Genomic DNA, 14764 nt, shown 5'->3' with positions numbered 1-14764 from the left:
AGGCCACTGGTGTGCACAGCGTGGGCCCCTTCCACAGCCGTGGGGGGGGAGGCGCCTGGCCAGCTCTCGGCTGCTAGGATGTGGAGGTGTGGTTGTCCATCTAATGCACCTCCAAAGCCAGGGGGACTGCGGGACACTGGGCGGAGAGAAGGCCTGGGCAGCTGGCACCTGTGGGTAGGAAGAGCACGGGATCCATTCCCATCTCTGGAGAGGAGGAGCTCATGTCGGTCCGATCGCTTATTTATTGAAGAAAGCCCTTCCTGTTGCTGGGTTTGGCTTTTAGGAATGATCTGTTCTTTTAAAAAAAAAATTATAGAATTTAGCTTTTAAAATTTAATTTTAAGCTGATGCATAAAAACATAGGAAGCATGTCATGACCCCCAGTACAAGTGCACACTAGAAAGCATTTAAATCAGGGTGACCATACCTCTCCCCTCAAGCTCTGGCCAGCTGTTACGGTGGACACAGCCTCTCCTGATCTGCATGGCCGGCCGGTTGTCATTGCCTGTGTCGCCCGACCATGCAGCAATGCACCAGAGCCCGCTGCTCCCACCTCCCTGTCCTCAGGCCCTGACCAGCCTATGCCCACACTCCCTGCCCTCTGCCCAGCCCCTGGGGACACTGTTCCATCCACTCCTAGGAGGGTGGCCTCTCGGACTCCACCATGAGAGAGAGCGTGCGGCCCTGTGCCTCCCTCTGACGTGAGGGCACTTCGGGGTCACCGTGCTGTGGCAGGGCCTTCTCCCTCCCTGTGGCCCAGTTGCGTTCTGGTGGACACGGGCCACGCTGTCTCTTCCACCCCTCAGCTGATGGGTGCTTAGGCTGATTCCATGCCTTGCTCTTGTGCTGTGCCACCGAACACGGAGCCAGTGTCTCCTGCTGTCTTCCTGGCAGTGGGACGGCTGGGCCTCCGCCGCTCTCTTCCAAGCCTTTGAGACCCTGCCATTCTGTTTCCATGGTGACCGACCTGTCCACCTGCCCACCAGCATCACCAGACCCTTTCTCCGCAGCACTGTCCCCTTTTGCCTTTTGATAGCAGCCACTCTGCAGGGCTGGATGGTGTCTCCCTCTCCCCGTGGTTCTAACTCCCTTACCCCGGGGCTCAGTGCTGCTGGGTGTCATCCTGGCCCTTCCTGTCTCTGGGGAAGTCCACGTGGCAGGGCGGTCTTGCCACAGACTGGGGCCCACCTAGACATGGCATCTTTGCCACATCTCTTTCTGCCCTGGTCTGGCTGCGGCACCCCTCAGCTCTGTCCCCGCCATCGCTGTACAGGAGGGCAACTCCATCCTCGGTCCAGGCTCCAGCCTGGCTGCCACCAGCCTCAAGGGGCAGCGGGTGCACCAGAGCCCAGGCCACTGGGACTGTCGTTTCTGCCCCCCTGCGCCCTGCGCCTTCCCTGGCTCTGCTGTGAGGGCAACCCAGTGCCCATTCCCTTATTGCCCTGGATGGCTGACCTTTCCCAGGGTCCCAGTGTTTGTCTGCCAGGAGCCTTCAAGTGAGGAGCAGAGGCCCCCCCCCATGCTCAGCCAGCACATGTGACCCCACACCATGGTGCTCACTGAGAAGAGGACCCTAGCTTAGAGTAGAAGGGGCCAGAAAGGCTTCCTGAGGAGGCAGCAGAGAATAAGAGCCACAGGGAAAGGGGCTGGGGGATAAGGATGCAGAAAGTGGTATGTGCCAAGGCACTGGGGTCAGTGTGCTCAATGAACTGCAGGAATGTGCCAGAGCTGGGTCTTTCTGAATCTTTATTTTGATCCTAAAAGCAAATGAAGGCAAAAGAGAAGGCTGCAGGCCAAAGGGAACAACTTTATTGGGTGGTCCAAGGTGCCAATCTCTACCCATGCCCTGCCTCTCAGTGAATCTGGACCAGCAGGGTGAGGACTCCCACACCCGCTCTTAGCATTTGGACAGGTGTAGCTGCCAGAAGCGGGTCCTCAGGCCAGAGCTGCCTGGGCTGTGGCTCCTGACTCACATGACCAGGAACCCTCCTGGGGTGTCCTTGCCAGCCTCTCCCACCCCCGTGGGGCCCTTCGCACAGGTGCCCCCAGCACGCATTGAGCCCAGTGCCCTGTTGGGGAGCCTGTGCTCCACATACCCATGTTGCTCATGGGGAAACTGAGGCAGGGAGCTCCGGGAGAGGACCGGAAGGCTGGGCGTAGCATGACTGCCCAGGGCTTCCGTCTGTGCCGCGCGGCCCACCCCACTGCTCACATTCTCTCCTGCGCCCCTAGCGACGTCCACCCAGCCTCGCTCCCGCCCGAACACACCATCGTCTTCCTTGTGCGCCTGCTCCCGGAGACGCCCCGCGAGGCCTTTGCGCTGTGGCAGATGACGACGGAGGACTTCCAGCCTGTCCTCGGGGTTCTTCTGGACGGTACTGTGGCCGGGCGGCAGAGGGGGCTGCAGGGTCTCTGCAGCAGGGGCCCCAAAGCTTCTCTCAGTACCATGCACATTCAGAGGCTCTGCACGCGCAGGGCAGCTCCTGCCTTCCTGGGGAGCCCCTGTCCGGGCCTGTCCCATCCACTCTGTCCTTCCCATCCCTCGGGCTCTGAGACCACTCTCACCTGCCCCTTGCCCTTCCCTGGCAGCCAGCAGGAAGTCACTGACCTACTTCACCCACAACCCGAGGGCCGCCTTGCAGGAGGTCACCTTTGACCTGCAGGAGGTGAAGAAGATTTTCTTCGGGAGCTTCCACAAGGTCAGCTGTCTGCCCGAGCCCATGGCCCTGCCCTCTGAGCTGCCCTGGCCTGCACTCGGTGCCCTCCTCCGAGCACCAGACCTGGCCCTGAGGCCCCTTTGTACCATTGCTCATCTTCATTTGGGCCAAACAGCAACCCAGGCCTCCTGTTGGGGAGGCGCCCATGGCAGGTGTCAGAGGAAAGCCGAGGCCCCGTGAGGTGGGTCCCCAGGTGCGGGGGCCCATGCATGGGCAGGACACAGTCCAGCCCCAGGTGGTGGCCCTTGATCGCCTGTTTAGTATGGACCTGGCAGCCAGGACAGTGCTGACCCTAGCCTGGGCAGTGGGGGACCCCTGTGCTGTCTTGACAGGTCCACGTGGCTGTGGGCCACGCCAAGGTCCGACTCTACGTGGACTGCCGGAAGGTGGCCGAGAGGCCCCTGGGAGAGGCTGGCAGGTCACCCATCACTGGCTTTGTCACCCTGGGGAGGCTGGCCAAGGCTCGGGGCCCCCGGAGCAGCTCAGCCACGGTGAGTCTGGGCCTTGTCTTGCAGGGCGGTGGGGCCTGTGCCTGGACCTGCATCCCACTGACCTGCGCTCCTGTGGTCTAGTTCCAGCTCCAGATGCTGCAGATCCTGTGCAGTGACACTTGGGCGGATGAGGACAGGTGCTGTGAGCTCCCTGCATCGGTAGGTGCCAGAGGCCAGGCCAGCCACTGCCTCAGCCACATGTGCACACCCACCCAAGGGCCAGAGTCGGGACAGGCCTGTGTGGATGGTCAGTGTGCTGTGACCAGGGCAGGCTTCCTGGAGAAGGGTGGCTGGATGGGAGAGTCCTGGAGGCCCTGGGCAGGCTGGGAGGCCCCCTTTTCAGACCCAGCCAGGTTACACATAGGCCAAGAAGGAGACTCAGCAGCCTCAGGCCTGTGCCAGGGTCCTCGCGGGTTCCATGCATGCCCAGCCCTGGCCCAGCTGTGCTGGGTGACTGGAAGGGAGTGTGAGGGCGACGGTACTATCCTTCCCTAAGGGCTCCTGGGGCTGTGCACACAGGGGCTTAGCATCCTGCACCCTGGACCTGCCACGGACACTTCCACCCCCAACCAGGGGCATCTGGAGGTTCCCCTGGAGCCCTTGGTCTGATAGGACCCAGGGGACGGTGCCCTGAACACGCGGTCTTCTTTCTTCCAGAAGGACAAAGAGACGTGCCCAGCCTTCTCCCCTGCCTGTTCCTGTTCTTCTGATAGCACTGGGCCCCCGGGGCCCCAAGGCCCTCCAGTGAGTCCAGCAGCCTGTGTTCTGGCAAGGGTCTAGCTGGCATCTGGCTGCCATGGCAGCATGGGGCAGCCCCCCTCCAGCAGGAGCCCGGTCCTCAGGCCTGCCACACAGAAGGGACACCTGTGTGCCTCCTCCCTGCCACATGCACCCAGCCCATGAGCCAGGCCCTCCCTTCTCTGCCATGGGTGGGTGCTAACCCCTGCCTGGTGTGGAATCCAGCGTTCCCAACAAGTCCCTGTCAGGATGGGCGCCAGGCACAGTGGCCTCTGGGACCCTGTGGCATGGTCTGGCCCAAGGCACAGCCCCACAGGTGGCTGCACTGGGTGCTCTGGGTGGGCATTCAGCCACCTGCAACAGGTGCTGCAGGATCCTTTCTGCCAGGCCGCAGGGTGGTGGCTTTCTGGGCCTTGGGCCCTGCTGCAGGAGAGGTGCTCAGACTGGCCTGCCAGAGCTACCTCTGCCAGCTCAGCCAGGCTCCCGTGTGGGCACATTCAGAGCGCTCCCACTGAGCTTGGCAGCCCACGGAACTCCCAGTGTCTAAACTCTGCCTGAGCCTAGTGCGTGGAGGGAGAAGGAGGCCAGCATGTCCCTGCCCTTGGAAGGCCCTTCCCCAACCACAGGGACAGGAGTCCAGGGCCAGGCAAGGCTGGAGGGTCTGTCGAGGGGGAGGTGCCTAGGAAGAGCGAGGGTCAGGGTGGTTAGGGCTCAGCCCTGTCTGTGCCTTCCCAGGGCCTCCCAGGCAGGAACGGTGCCTCAGGACAGCAGGGCCTCCCAGGGCCCAAGGTGAGTCTGGTGGGGCACAGGTGAGCAGGGTCTGACCGGTTGAGGAAGGCCTCCCGGCACGCTCAGAACACAAGCGAGCAAGCTGCAATCCCCTTCCCCAGGCGCAGATGGGAGGGCACCCCAAACTGGGGACAGGCAGGGAGCCACTGCTCCAGGGAACTTGGAGGTCAGCCTGCATTCCCCTCACCTGCTGGACGCTGGCCCTGAGCCTCAGGTTCAGTGGATGCGCCCTCTCCACCCACCCCACCCTGGTGGCAGGGTCTTCCTATGGCATGGATGGGCTACGGACGTGGGAGGCAAGCCGCCCATCCAGTTGCTGCCCTTTCCTACACTCTTGGACACTTGCTGAGGAGGCCAAGTTCCCAGAGTGGCTTCGCACACGGGCCAGGCACACTTGGGGACAAGGGTCTGGCTCAGCAGAGGCGCACGGCAGACGGTGTCCCCAGCAATGCCACCAGTGCCCATGCCAGCTGGGGAGGGTGCCCTCCTGGCTGAGGTCCAGATGGGCCTAAGTCACAGTGTTGCCTGCACGTGGCTCAAGGTGCCACCTGGCTGCCTCCCCAAAGGTCCTGCGGGTCTCGGGTGGGGCAGAGCTGGCTGGTCCTCAGGCCAGGACCATGGTCAACGGTGGCCAGTCTGCTGCTGGGGCACAGAGGCCCCTCGGCTCCACTGTTATGGACTGTGCTGCTCTGCTCTGCCCTGTGTGGTGGGCGCAGAGGGCCAAGCAGACCCCACAGAGGTGCCACCTGCATCCTCAGCTGATGTTGGCCGGGTGGGCCGGCCGGCCGGTGAGACAGCACCTTGGGTGTTATGTGCATCTCTCTGGTCTCTCCTTGGAGACGTGTCCTCCACCCTTTACTGCGGTGCATTTCTCAGGAGTGGCTTTCTCTGTGTGGAGTGAGTCAGTGTGCTCTGGGAAGAGGGCACTGCACTTGCCACCTTGTGTCCCTAGCCCTCACTTCTGACCTGTCTTTCCATACAGACTTCTAAGGAATCTCAGCCAGCCTCACTGGTCTGTATTCGTGGCTTTGAGCTTTGTAAGCCACTGTAAAGGCCTTCCGTAGTCTGGGGTAGGAAGCGCGCATCCTCGGGTCCCTCCCCGCCTCCAGGGCCTCTCACTCGGGTGCAGTGGGTCCTCACCTGTGTACTTGGTTTGAAGCAGATGAGAACCGACAGCAGCTCTTCCCAGACTCGCCCCAACCGCCTCTCTGGGGTGTTCCATCCCACCTGCTCACGTGTGCATCTTCATATGCAAGGCCTTTGCCTCTCACATCACACTCGGCCTTCTGCCGGAACCAGTCCCCACAGAGAACAAGGGAGCACTGTGCTTTAGATTTGTTTAAAAATTTGGTATCATGCTGGGTGTGCTGGTGCACACCTACAATCCCAGCACTGGGGAAGCTGAGGCAGGACCACCACTGTGAGTTTGAGCTAACCTGGATTACATAGTGAGTTCAAGGCCAGCCTGAACTACATAGAGACCCTGCCTCAAATGACCAAAAATTTTCTTCAGTACCTAGGGGTGTTGGTCCTCAGCTGTTTTTCCCCAGAATGTCCCCGGCCCTCTTTGCTTATTTCATTATTCACTGAACTGTAGAACCCACTTGTCCATCTACCCTAAAAACTTCAACTGGTGTCTTTATTGGAATCACATTCAGTAGATAGCTGTGCTTAGGAACAAGTGACTTTACAATCCAGCTCCTCTTGCACAGAAACATGGCATGGCCATCCTTCCATGCTGCGTTGTTTTGGGTACTGGAGATTGAACCTAGAGCCTTCGTGCTGACCTACCTCTGCAGCCTGCCTGCCTGCCTGCCTTCCTTCCTTTCTTTTTCTTATTTCATGGCACCTGGGATTAAACTCTGGACCTTGTGCTTACAAGGCAGGTGTGGTGCCACTGGGCTACATCCCTGGCCCACTCTTTCTGTTTTTTATTTTGACCAGAATCTCACTGAGTCATTAAGTTGCCTAGGCTGGGCTGGAACTTTTGCTCCCAGAGTGCCAGGATTACCACACCCGTTTCATTGTCTCCGTGTCTTTGTGACCTGGAGTGAAACTTTCAGGAAGTCACTTCTCCTCAGAGCCCTGGGCTCTCTCTCCCCTCTGAATGCCACACTTCTGCCAGCATTCGAGGTGAGGTATTTTCCTCTCATTGTAGCTTCTGTAGCAGTTTTTGTTTAGGGTCTGTATCTCTGAAGATTATTTCTGTTTCTAGCTCTCACTCTCTCTGTCTCTCTCTCTCTCTCTTTCTCTCTCTTTAACCTCCTGGTACTGGGTTTTGAACTCAGGACCTTGCGCTTTCGAGACAGGTGGGGAGCCACTGAGCTAAATCCCTGGCCTTATTTCCATGTTTCTTACTCCATTCTTATTTGTGACACTGTCTTTATTTCCAGGTGGTTTTTCTTGGATTTTTCTGGAGTTACAGTGATATAACCTGCAAATAACTACCTGACCTACTCCTCTCTGATTTCTCTTTCTTTTCTTTTTGGTACAGTGTATGGAACTCAGGACCTTGCACTTGCCAGGCACATGCGGCACCACTGAGCTAAATCCCAGGCCCTGATTTCTCTTTCTTGCCTAATTTGCTCAGCCTCCTCTGGGCTGAACAGAAATGCCCAGCTCTGGCTGCTGAGTAGGGAGTAGACTTGGAAGCTGAAACAGATATATTTTGTCACATGATAGTAAAATCCATTTATTCTTAATTTATTATGGGATTTTAAAATCAGAAATGGATGTTAAATAAGATTTAGTGCTTGTTCAGAGGTTGTGGACATGGTGAAATAATTTCTCCCCAAAGCTGTTTGCTATTAATTTGGCCTGTCCCCAGACACCAGCCACCCTCGCATCCATTAAAAAGCCAGCTCTGTCCCTGGTCCCTCACAGCCCCCGTGCATCATGCTGCAGGCTCTGCTCACTGACACTTTATTTATGGTTTGTGCTGTGTGGTTTGCCTTACAGAGTTTGGAACGTTGATTTGCTCAATTCAAAAAATAATTTGAAAGTATGTTTTCCTCCCCAATTTCAAACAATTTAAACAGCCTTGTGTCATTGGCCCCTTAGAATTTGTGTTTGCAGTGAAACCTGAGTCTGGTGTTTTGGGGTTCACAGAGTAAGGAAAACCTTAGTGCCTTCTGTGTGCCTGGCCAAGGGCGCCTGCTCCTCCCCAGCCCTGTGGAACCCAGACTGGGGGCCTGCGGGAGGCGGGCGGCACTGGCCTCCAGTCCTGACTCTGCCCTTGGCTCAGCTCATCTGTGGCCCTGGAGAAGTCACCTTGCTGGCTTGCTCTGGATGGGGTCACACCGGGGCCTCCCAGGCAGGTACAAGGGCTGGCAGGGCATGGGGTAGTGGTGGGGAGACCTTCTTAGTCCCCCCAATGTGTCTTCAGGGAGAGCCAGGGCCACCAGGACAGACAGGACCAGAGGGCCCTGGGGGACAGCAGGGGTTGCCAGGGACCCAGGGCCGTGCAATCCAAGGGCCTGTGGTAGGTGCTCCCCCACCCCTGCCTGCCTCCCCGCTGCCCCTCCTCCCTGCTGCCCAACCACCTTCCTCTCCAGGGTCCACCAGGGGTCAAAGGAGAGAAGGGCGACTACGGACTTCCAGGCTTGCAGGTAGCATGGGCCGGTCTGCAGCATGGCAGGGCTGAAAGCAGTGCCCTGCTCCGGATATGACCGTGGGCCCCGCCTGGCTGGCCCACTCTTTTCAGGGCCATCCTGGCCAGCAAGGCGCTCCGGGGAGAGTTGGCCTCCAGGGACCAAAGGTACTGGCTCTGACGTGGATACCACATGGCGGGCGAGAGGCTGGGGATGCAGGTTGGGGGAGGGACTCCTCCACGCTGCACCCCAAACACCCTGTATCCTGGCCCACAGAGAGGGGAGCCCTAGCCCACACCAGGGCCAGGTGCCATTGCTCCCTGGGGTTGCTGAGGGCAGCAGCTCAGCCGGCTTGGATAGCCTGGGGCGGGTATGTGCCCACCTCCTCTGTGGGTGGCTTGTGCCCAGCACACCCTTCTCCCACCAGGGAATGCGAGGACTAGAGGGGCCTGCTGGCCTGCCTGGACCCCCTGGCCCCCGGGTAGGCACCGCCTCCACTGAGCGCTCACCAGCACCCCTGAGGCTCCCGGGGGCCAGGCACAGCTAGCCCGGGAGAAGGATTGGACACCGCCTTCCACTGTCCAGCCACCCAGGAAGTGATCTGGAGGCCTCGTACCTGCTGGAACCTCCTCCAGGGTTCTGCATCCGGGCCTGGAGCACATTTCTGTGGAGAGGCACCATTTTCACAGCCACCCCTCACTCCTGCGCCCCAACTTTGTGGGATGGGGTATAGGGCTCCTGGTTGGACCTGCTAGGGGTGGGGACCAGGCCGGCTGTGGGGACACAATCCCCACCGCTGCACCTGCTGTGAGGTTCCCAGGGGCCTGAGTGTCAAAATCTGCTTGGGGGCTCTGACCTTGAAAGGACCTTCCCGCCCCAGCTCAGCCCTTCCTGGGGTTTTCACTGTGACCTATACGCCTGGCAGACCCTTGGGTGGGTCTCAGCTGGCATCTCCTGCAGGCTGCCCCTGGGAGTGGTCATGCCCCCACTCTACCAGCAACCTGGGTGCAGCGTGGGGACATTTAGTGCACAAGAAGCTGTGACAGGCAGCTGGCTGGGGCCCTGGTGTCGGGCTGGGGGGCAGGACTTGGGCCAGGCTGGGGAGGTCTGAGGTGGCTGAAGCAGAGCTCAGAGGTCTGGCCTTGTCGGCAGCAGGGCTCCAGCTGCTCGGGACCGGGACCAAGGGGGCACACTCACTCGGGCTCCAGCCGAGCCCGACTTCCACTCTCTGCAGGGGTTCCAAGGCTTGGCGGGAGCCAGGGGCACCAGCGGGGAGCGAGGGCCCCCAGGGGCTGTGGGGCCAACGGTAAGTCCCCTCCTCGCCCGGCCAGCCAAGAGCACAGTGAGCTGCTGTGTCCGGGAAGAGAGACTTCCCGCTCCCCAGTGGAGCTGGGGCTGGAGACCGGGCTGGGAAAGCTGGGAGAGGGTAGAGAGCTCCTTTGGAGCCAGCACCCCTGGGAGACTGACGCGGCTGCAGGCAAGTGGAGGGCTCCAGTAGTCTCACCAGGTCCCAAGCTCCAGTCCCTACTGCAGGACATCGAGTCCGGTCTGCCTGCTCTGGGGTGTAGGTGGGGGGCACACGCTCCTCGGATTTGGGAATCCAGGCTGGGACTTTGTGTCACCACCCGGTGGGGTCCCACGCCCTGGTAGCTGAAGCCCAGGCTACAAGTGGGTCAGGAAGCAGGCCCTGTCACAGCTGCCACAGCCTCCAGGGTCCTCACCAGCTTTTCTCCTCTGCCTCCTGCTGCAGGGGCTGCCAGGACCCAAAGGGGAGCGAGGAGAGAAGGTGGGTGAGGTGGAGTTGTCTGGGTCTTCGGCCCAGCTCTGGTGGCCAGGCCTCCCCGGGCGGTGCTGGCTGCTGGTCCCAGAGCCTCATCGTCCCTCCAGGGGGAGCCTCAGTCCCTCGCTGCCATCTTGCAGCTGGTGAGCCAGGCCTGCCAGTCGGCCATCCAGGGTAAGTGAGGCCTCGCTGCCTACCCGCCGCCCTCTCCTCACGCCAGGCTGGCTTCCTGCTGACCACCTCCTCCCCCAGCACACCTGCTCAAGCTGGACTCCTTCCTCCATGAGAACACCAGGCCTCCGATGCCCATCCTGGTGGAGAGAGCCGAGCCAGGCAGGCCTGGGCCCCTGGGGACCCCCAGTCTGCAAAGAAAGTCCTCACTTCCTGGAGAACAGCGACACAGGGTCTACCACCCTGAGCACCAAGGTACCAGGCTTCCTGCTATTGCGGAGGGGCTCTGGGGCTAGGGATATAGCCATTCCCCTGTTCCTGGGCTGGTTCTGTGTGTGCATGCATGCGTGTGTGTGTGCGTGTGTGCGTGCGTGCGTGTGTGTGTGTGTGTGTGTGTGTGTGTTTCTGTGACTCCCCTGACTTGTCAGGAATGAGCTGAATCCCACTCTACCCTGATGGTGTCTCAGGGAGCTGGGGATAGGTGCAGGGAGCCACAGGGGACATGGAACCCTTGCCCTGTCCTGGTCACTGGCCCAATGATAGTGCCTAGCTGGGGCCCATGGGCCAGGGTGCTGCCATCCTGAACTTTCGGACCCCTGGGGTCCAGACCTGTTGCCCCTGGTCAGAACACAGCCCCAAGAAAGGGAGGTATGGCCTCTGCACCTCTCGGTCCTGGCTCATCCCTCTCCTCTCAGGCCAGCCTGTAGCTGTCAGCCAGCTGGGCAGCCCTGGGCCGCAGGGGAGCCGGGCCCCAGCACCCCAGGAGGGACAGGTGAGTCTGGCATGGCACCCACCAAGGGACACACACGCCCGGGGAGAAAGGTGGCTGGGTGGGGGGCACACAGAAGGTGCAGTGACCCCTCCCCACAGCAGGGGGCCCCAGGCCCCCACGGGAGCCAACCAGGCAGGCCTCCCAAAAGAGGCCAGCAGCAGGGCGGAAGCAGGCCCAACATGCTGGCTGGACAGGGAGCCACAGGGCACGGGTGGCAAGGGCAGGGGTGGGAGGGATTGTGAGTCTTGGAAGAACCAGAGACAGGATGGGAGGCCCTGAGCAGGCTTAGCCCTGCAAGCAAGGAGCAGCTCAGGTGAGCACCCAGGACACCTGGCCAGTGGGAGGTTCTGGGAGTCCGGAGTGTTCCAGAGGCCCTGGGTGAGCACAGTGGGTCAGGGCGGCAGTGTCGTGGCACCAGGGACCTCTGCACTCCCACAAGCAAGCACCGCGGTGTGCACAGACCCCAGCCTGTCTCCTGGAGGTAGAGGTGGGCACAGGTGGGCGCAGCAGAGCTTCATCCCCAGCGGCTTCAGGAGTCAGAGGAGTTGGGGAGAGGACAGGGCCAGCGCCGGCACGCAGAGAGCTGAGGAGCACGAGTGGGGATGAGGACAGGCGGCCGGCGAGGCGAGGGACGCTGCCTGTGGGCCCGGCCACAGCCCGGGCAGTGCAGCAGCCTTGTCCCTGCCCAGCAGGCTCTGCTGTGCCATGCCTAGAGGGTGGGCGTGCTGCTGAGCGACACCCACTGCGGCGGCCTCTCCACCTGTCTGCCCTCTCCCACCAGGACACACCCCGCGCTGCGTTGAGTGACCCTGGACCTTCCGTCCACACCTTCCCCAGGGCGTCTGGAGAGCCAAGAACGAGACCCCAGAAGAGTGAAGTGGGGGAGGGGTGAAGACACGCAGTGCGCCCGGCGTGTTCTGTAGCAGTTCCGAGTCAGATAAATCACCGAGGCTCAGTCAGCACCGGTGCCCGTCACTGCAGGGGCGGGCGTGTCCACACTGCTCACTGTTACTTCAGGCCTCACACAGAACACGGTCTGGATTTCTGGCTCCTTCCTTAGGGCCTCACTTGAATCCTGGGCTGTGCCCTGGCTCACCTGCTCACCTTCCATCATAGGTACACCAGCCTGTGTCCTCCACCCACCCAGGTTCCTGTCACACTAGGGGTGAAGCCCAGGCTTCCTTCTCACCAGCTCCAGAATGCAACAGGCTTCCTGCCATGCCCACCCCAGGGCCTTGGCACACACTGTTTCTTCTACCAGGCTCTTCCCCCAGGCAGTCACTGCTGTCTGCACTGACCCTACCTCAGAACCACGGCCCCACCGTGGTTCCAGTGTCCCTGTCAGCCCCCTGTGTCTGGGTACGAGCAGAGCTTTTTCCCCACTCTGTCCCTAGCCCAAGGAGTCCTGATTGACACCTCACATGCTCAGCCTCTGCACTGGGTTCCTCGTCCTCGGGCTCAGAGCAAGGTACCCCCATCCCACTGTGCCCCCACACTTCAGTCCCTGGTCTCTCCCCAGTGGGATTCATGCACCTATCCCAGAGTCGCTGGGCATGGAGACCAGTAGGGGTGGGAGGAAGGACCAAGAGCCAGGAGCAAGCACCGTGCACCCAAGGGAGATACATCCCTGCCAGCCCCATTGCAAACCCCACCGTGCAGCATGGCGCACTGCCAGAGCCCGCACAGGTCTGCAGGCCACACCGCCAGTGAGGTCTGAGGAGGTGCAGCAGCTGACAGTGGACTCAGCCCCGAGGTGCAGCTCATGTGCAGCATCAGAGTCACAGAGCAGGGGCCCAGCTGACCGCATCCCTGCAGAAGGACGCCCAGACCACTGGGTTCTGTCTGGAGCCGGCATAGCAGGGCTCAGTGTCTGGCCAGTGGCACAGCTTGGCTGGCGACTCTGTCTCTCCAAAGTGGAAATTGTGGGGCTTTGAGCAGCAGGACCAAGGGAGGGCCACATTGACAGCAGGGGAGGCAGCCTGGAGGTGCCAGGGCTGGCCAGGGTCCACAGTGCCCACCTGCACCCAGGCAGCCAGAACCAGCCTAGGGCTGTGCATGGAGCATGGCTGGCCTAATGCCCAGGGCTGGGAGGCCACAAGCTCAGGAAAAGTTCAGGGGTGGGTCCCTGAGGCAGGAGGGGAAGGGGTGATGCTGGGTTCCACCGGAGTCCTGGTCCTGGGAGCAGGCTGCCAGCCAAGCGTGATAGCCACTGCATGGAGTGGTCTCCAGGTGGTATCAGGAGTGGAGGAGGGAAAGAACCACAGGCAGGGAGGAGCTAGGGGAAACCACAGTGCTTGGAACCCTCCTAGGCCCACATATCTATAGAACCAATTTAAATGCCAGATACACTGGCTTCAGAAAACGACCAAGACGCCTGGCAACGAAACGGCCACCTATCAAAGGGCCCTGCCCCTCCCTGCTAGTCTGGGAAAGGCCAAGAAGTGGAGCTGGCACAACTGGGACCCTTCCATAGCCAGGCGTGCTGGCACATGCCTGTAACCCAAGCACCCTAGGAGGCTAAGGCAAGAGGGTTGCAAATTCAAGCCCAGCCACAGTAATTTAGTGACTTAGTGAGACCCTGTCTCAAAAAACTAGGGAAGGGAACGGAAGGGGAGAGGATGCAATCGGGGATGTTACTTAGTACAAAGCCCTGGGTTCAATCCCTGGTACTAAAAAAAACCTTTCATCAAATAGTGAGGACTCAGTACTCTCATACTGAGGTACATGAGAAGGGAAACATGGACAGAAACAAGCGGATCTGACCACGCTACACCGCACGAAGATGGGTCCATGTTCTCCGTGGCCCATTCGTTTTAAAAAACTCATATGCCAGGGACAAAGAGGGTTATTAACAACATGAAGCCAGAGATAGCAGGCGAGAATCAAGGAGCACCAACTGGAAATGTGGTGAACATAAACAGAGACAAATGTCAATAAGGAAATCCCAGTGAGAAATGGACGCAGCCGACATCATCAGCGAGCTGTGGGGTCAGGGCTAGGGAGTCTCCAGAAGCTTTGAGGACTTAAAAAGCAGAAAATTCACATTCTGATTCCCACATGACAAGGAGGAGAGAAACAATGAACAAACAGGGGTAGGAATGTGAAATGACTAGTCCTTGAAGATTTGAGCATTAGAGAAATCTTTCAGATCTCAGATTAAAAGGGCTCTGAGCTCCAAGTGGGGTAGATTTTGAATGTGCCCTCAGATTAGTTTATTCAGTACAGAATGAAGACAGTGAAAGCTGGTTAAGAAATCCTCACAGGGAAAACCCACAGCCAAACCACAGAAGCTCAAGAACGAGATGATGGCAGCAGGGGTGAGAACAACAGCTCCACTGTGTGGAGGAAGAAACAAATGTTATATCCAGCAGAATTATCACTTAAGCGACAAGGGAAAGACAGCTTGGGGCCCACAGACTTTCTAGGTGTAACACAGGACCCTCTTAGAAAACCTGCCAGAAGGTATATTCTACCAGGAGGGGAATTTCCAGGGACACAGAAGAATCCCATGGTAAGGGGAAACCCTGTGCTGTGTCCAGTATGGACAGAATGACCAAGTCCTTTCTGCCTTCAGCAAGCGAGACTGAAATGCTAGACTATTCTAACATGGCTGATACGCAGAGGTGGCTAAGGCACCCTGTTGCTGGGAGTGGAGGCAGGGTAGAGACCCTTCTCAGATCAATTTAGTAAGCCTTTGAAGAAAGTAAGCATTTAAG

The 14764-nt window shown here is 59.6% G+C and overlaps 1 protein-coding gene across 19 annotated transcripts in view; it reads left to right on the top strand.

Moving 5' to 3' along the window:
- Window positions 1–12083, top strand: part of Col20a1 (collagen type XX alpha 1 chain) — a 32716-nt gene extending 20633 nt beyond the window's left edge. For 9 of the 19 annotated variants that reach the window (XM_033766992.1, XM_033766987.1, XM_033766986.1 and 6 more), the window contains 16 exons: window positions 2233–2375; window positions 2590–2699; window positions 3050–3208; window positions 3290–3367; window positions 3866–3952; window positions 4682–4735; window positions 8121–8216; window positions 8290–8343; window positions 8439–8492; window positions 8753–8806; window positions 9560–9631; window positions 10076–10111; window positions 10213–10279; window positions 10358–10531; window positions 10972–11048; window positions 11830–12083. In XM_033766992.1, the coding sequence (XP_033622883.1) occupies window positions 2233–2375; window positions 2590–2699; window positions 3050–3208; window positions 3290–3367; window positions 3866–3952; window positions 4682–4735; window positions 8121–8216; window positions 8290–8343; window positions 8439–8492; window positions 8753–8806; window positions 9560–9631; window positions 10076–10111; window positions 10213–10279; window positions 10358–10531; window positions 10972–11048; window positions 11830–11940 (1426 nt within the window). In that variant the 3' untranslated portion in view covers window positions 11941–12083. Of the gene's footprint in view, window positions 1–2232; window positions 2376–2589; window positions 2700–3049; window positions 3209–3289; window positions 3368–3865; window positions 3953–4681; window positions 4736–8120; window positions 8217–8289; window positions 8344–8438; window positions 8493–8752; window positions 8807–9480; window positions 9632–10075; window positions 10112–10212; window positions 10280–10325; window positions 10532–10971; window positions 11049–11829 lie in introns of those variants that run through there. The other 10 variants (XM_033766984.1, XM_033766983.1, XM_033766980.1 and 7 more) reach the window with 9 other exon arrangements.
- The last annotated feature ends 2681 nt before the right edge of the window (window positions 12084–14764 follow it).

The sequence above is a fragment of the Fukomys damarensis genome, unplaced genomic scaffold (genome assembly GCF_012274545.1).
Source record: "Fukomys damarensis isolate Sample0158 unplaced genomic scaffold, DMR_v1.0_HiC HiC_scaffold_22, whole genome shotgun sequence".
Lineage (NCBI taxonomy): Eukaryota > Metazoa > Chordata > Mammalia > Rodentia > Bathyergidae > Fukomys > Fukomys damarensis.
The sequence above is the reverse complement of the archived record's forward strand: the minus strand, read 5'-3'. Positions and strand labels throughout refer to the sequence as shown.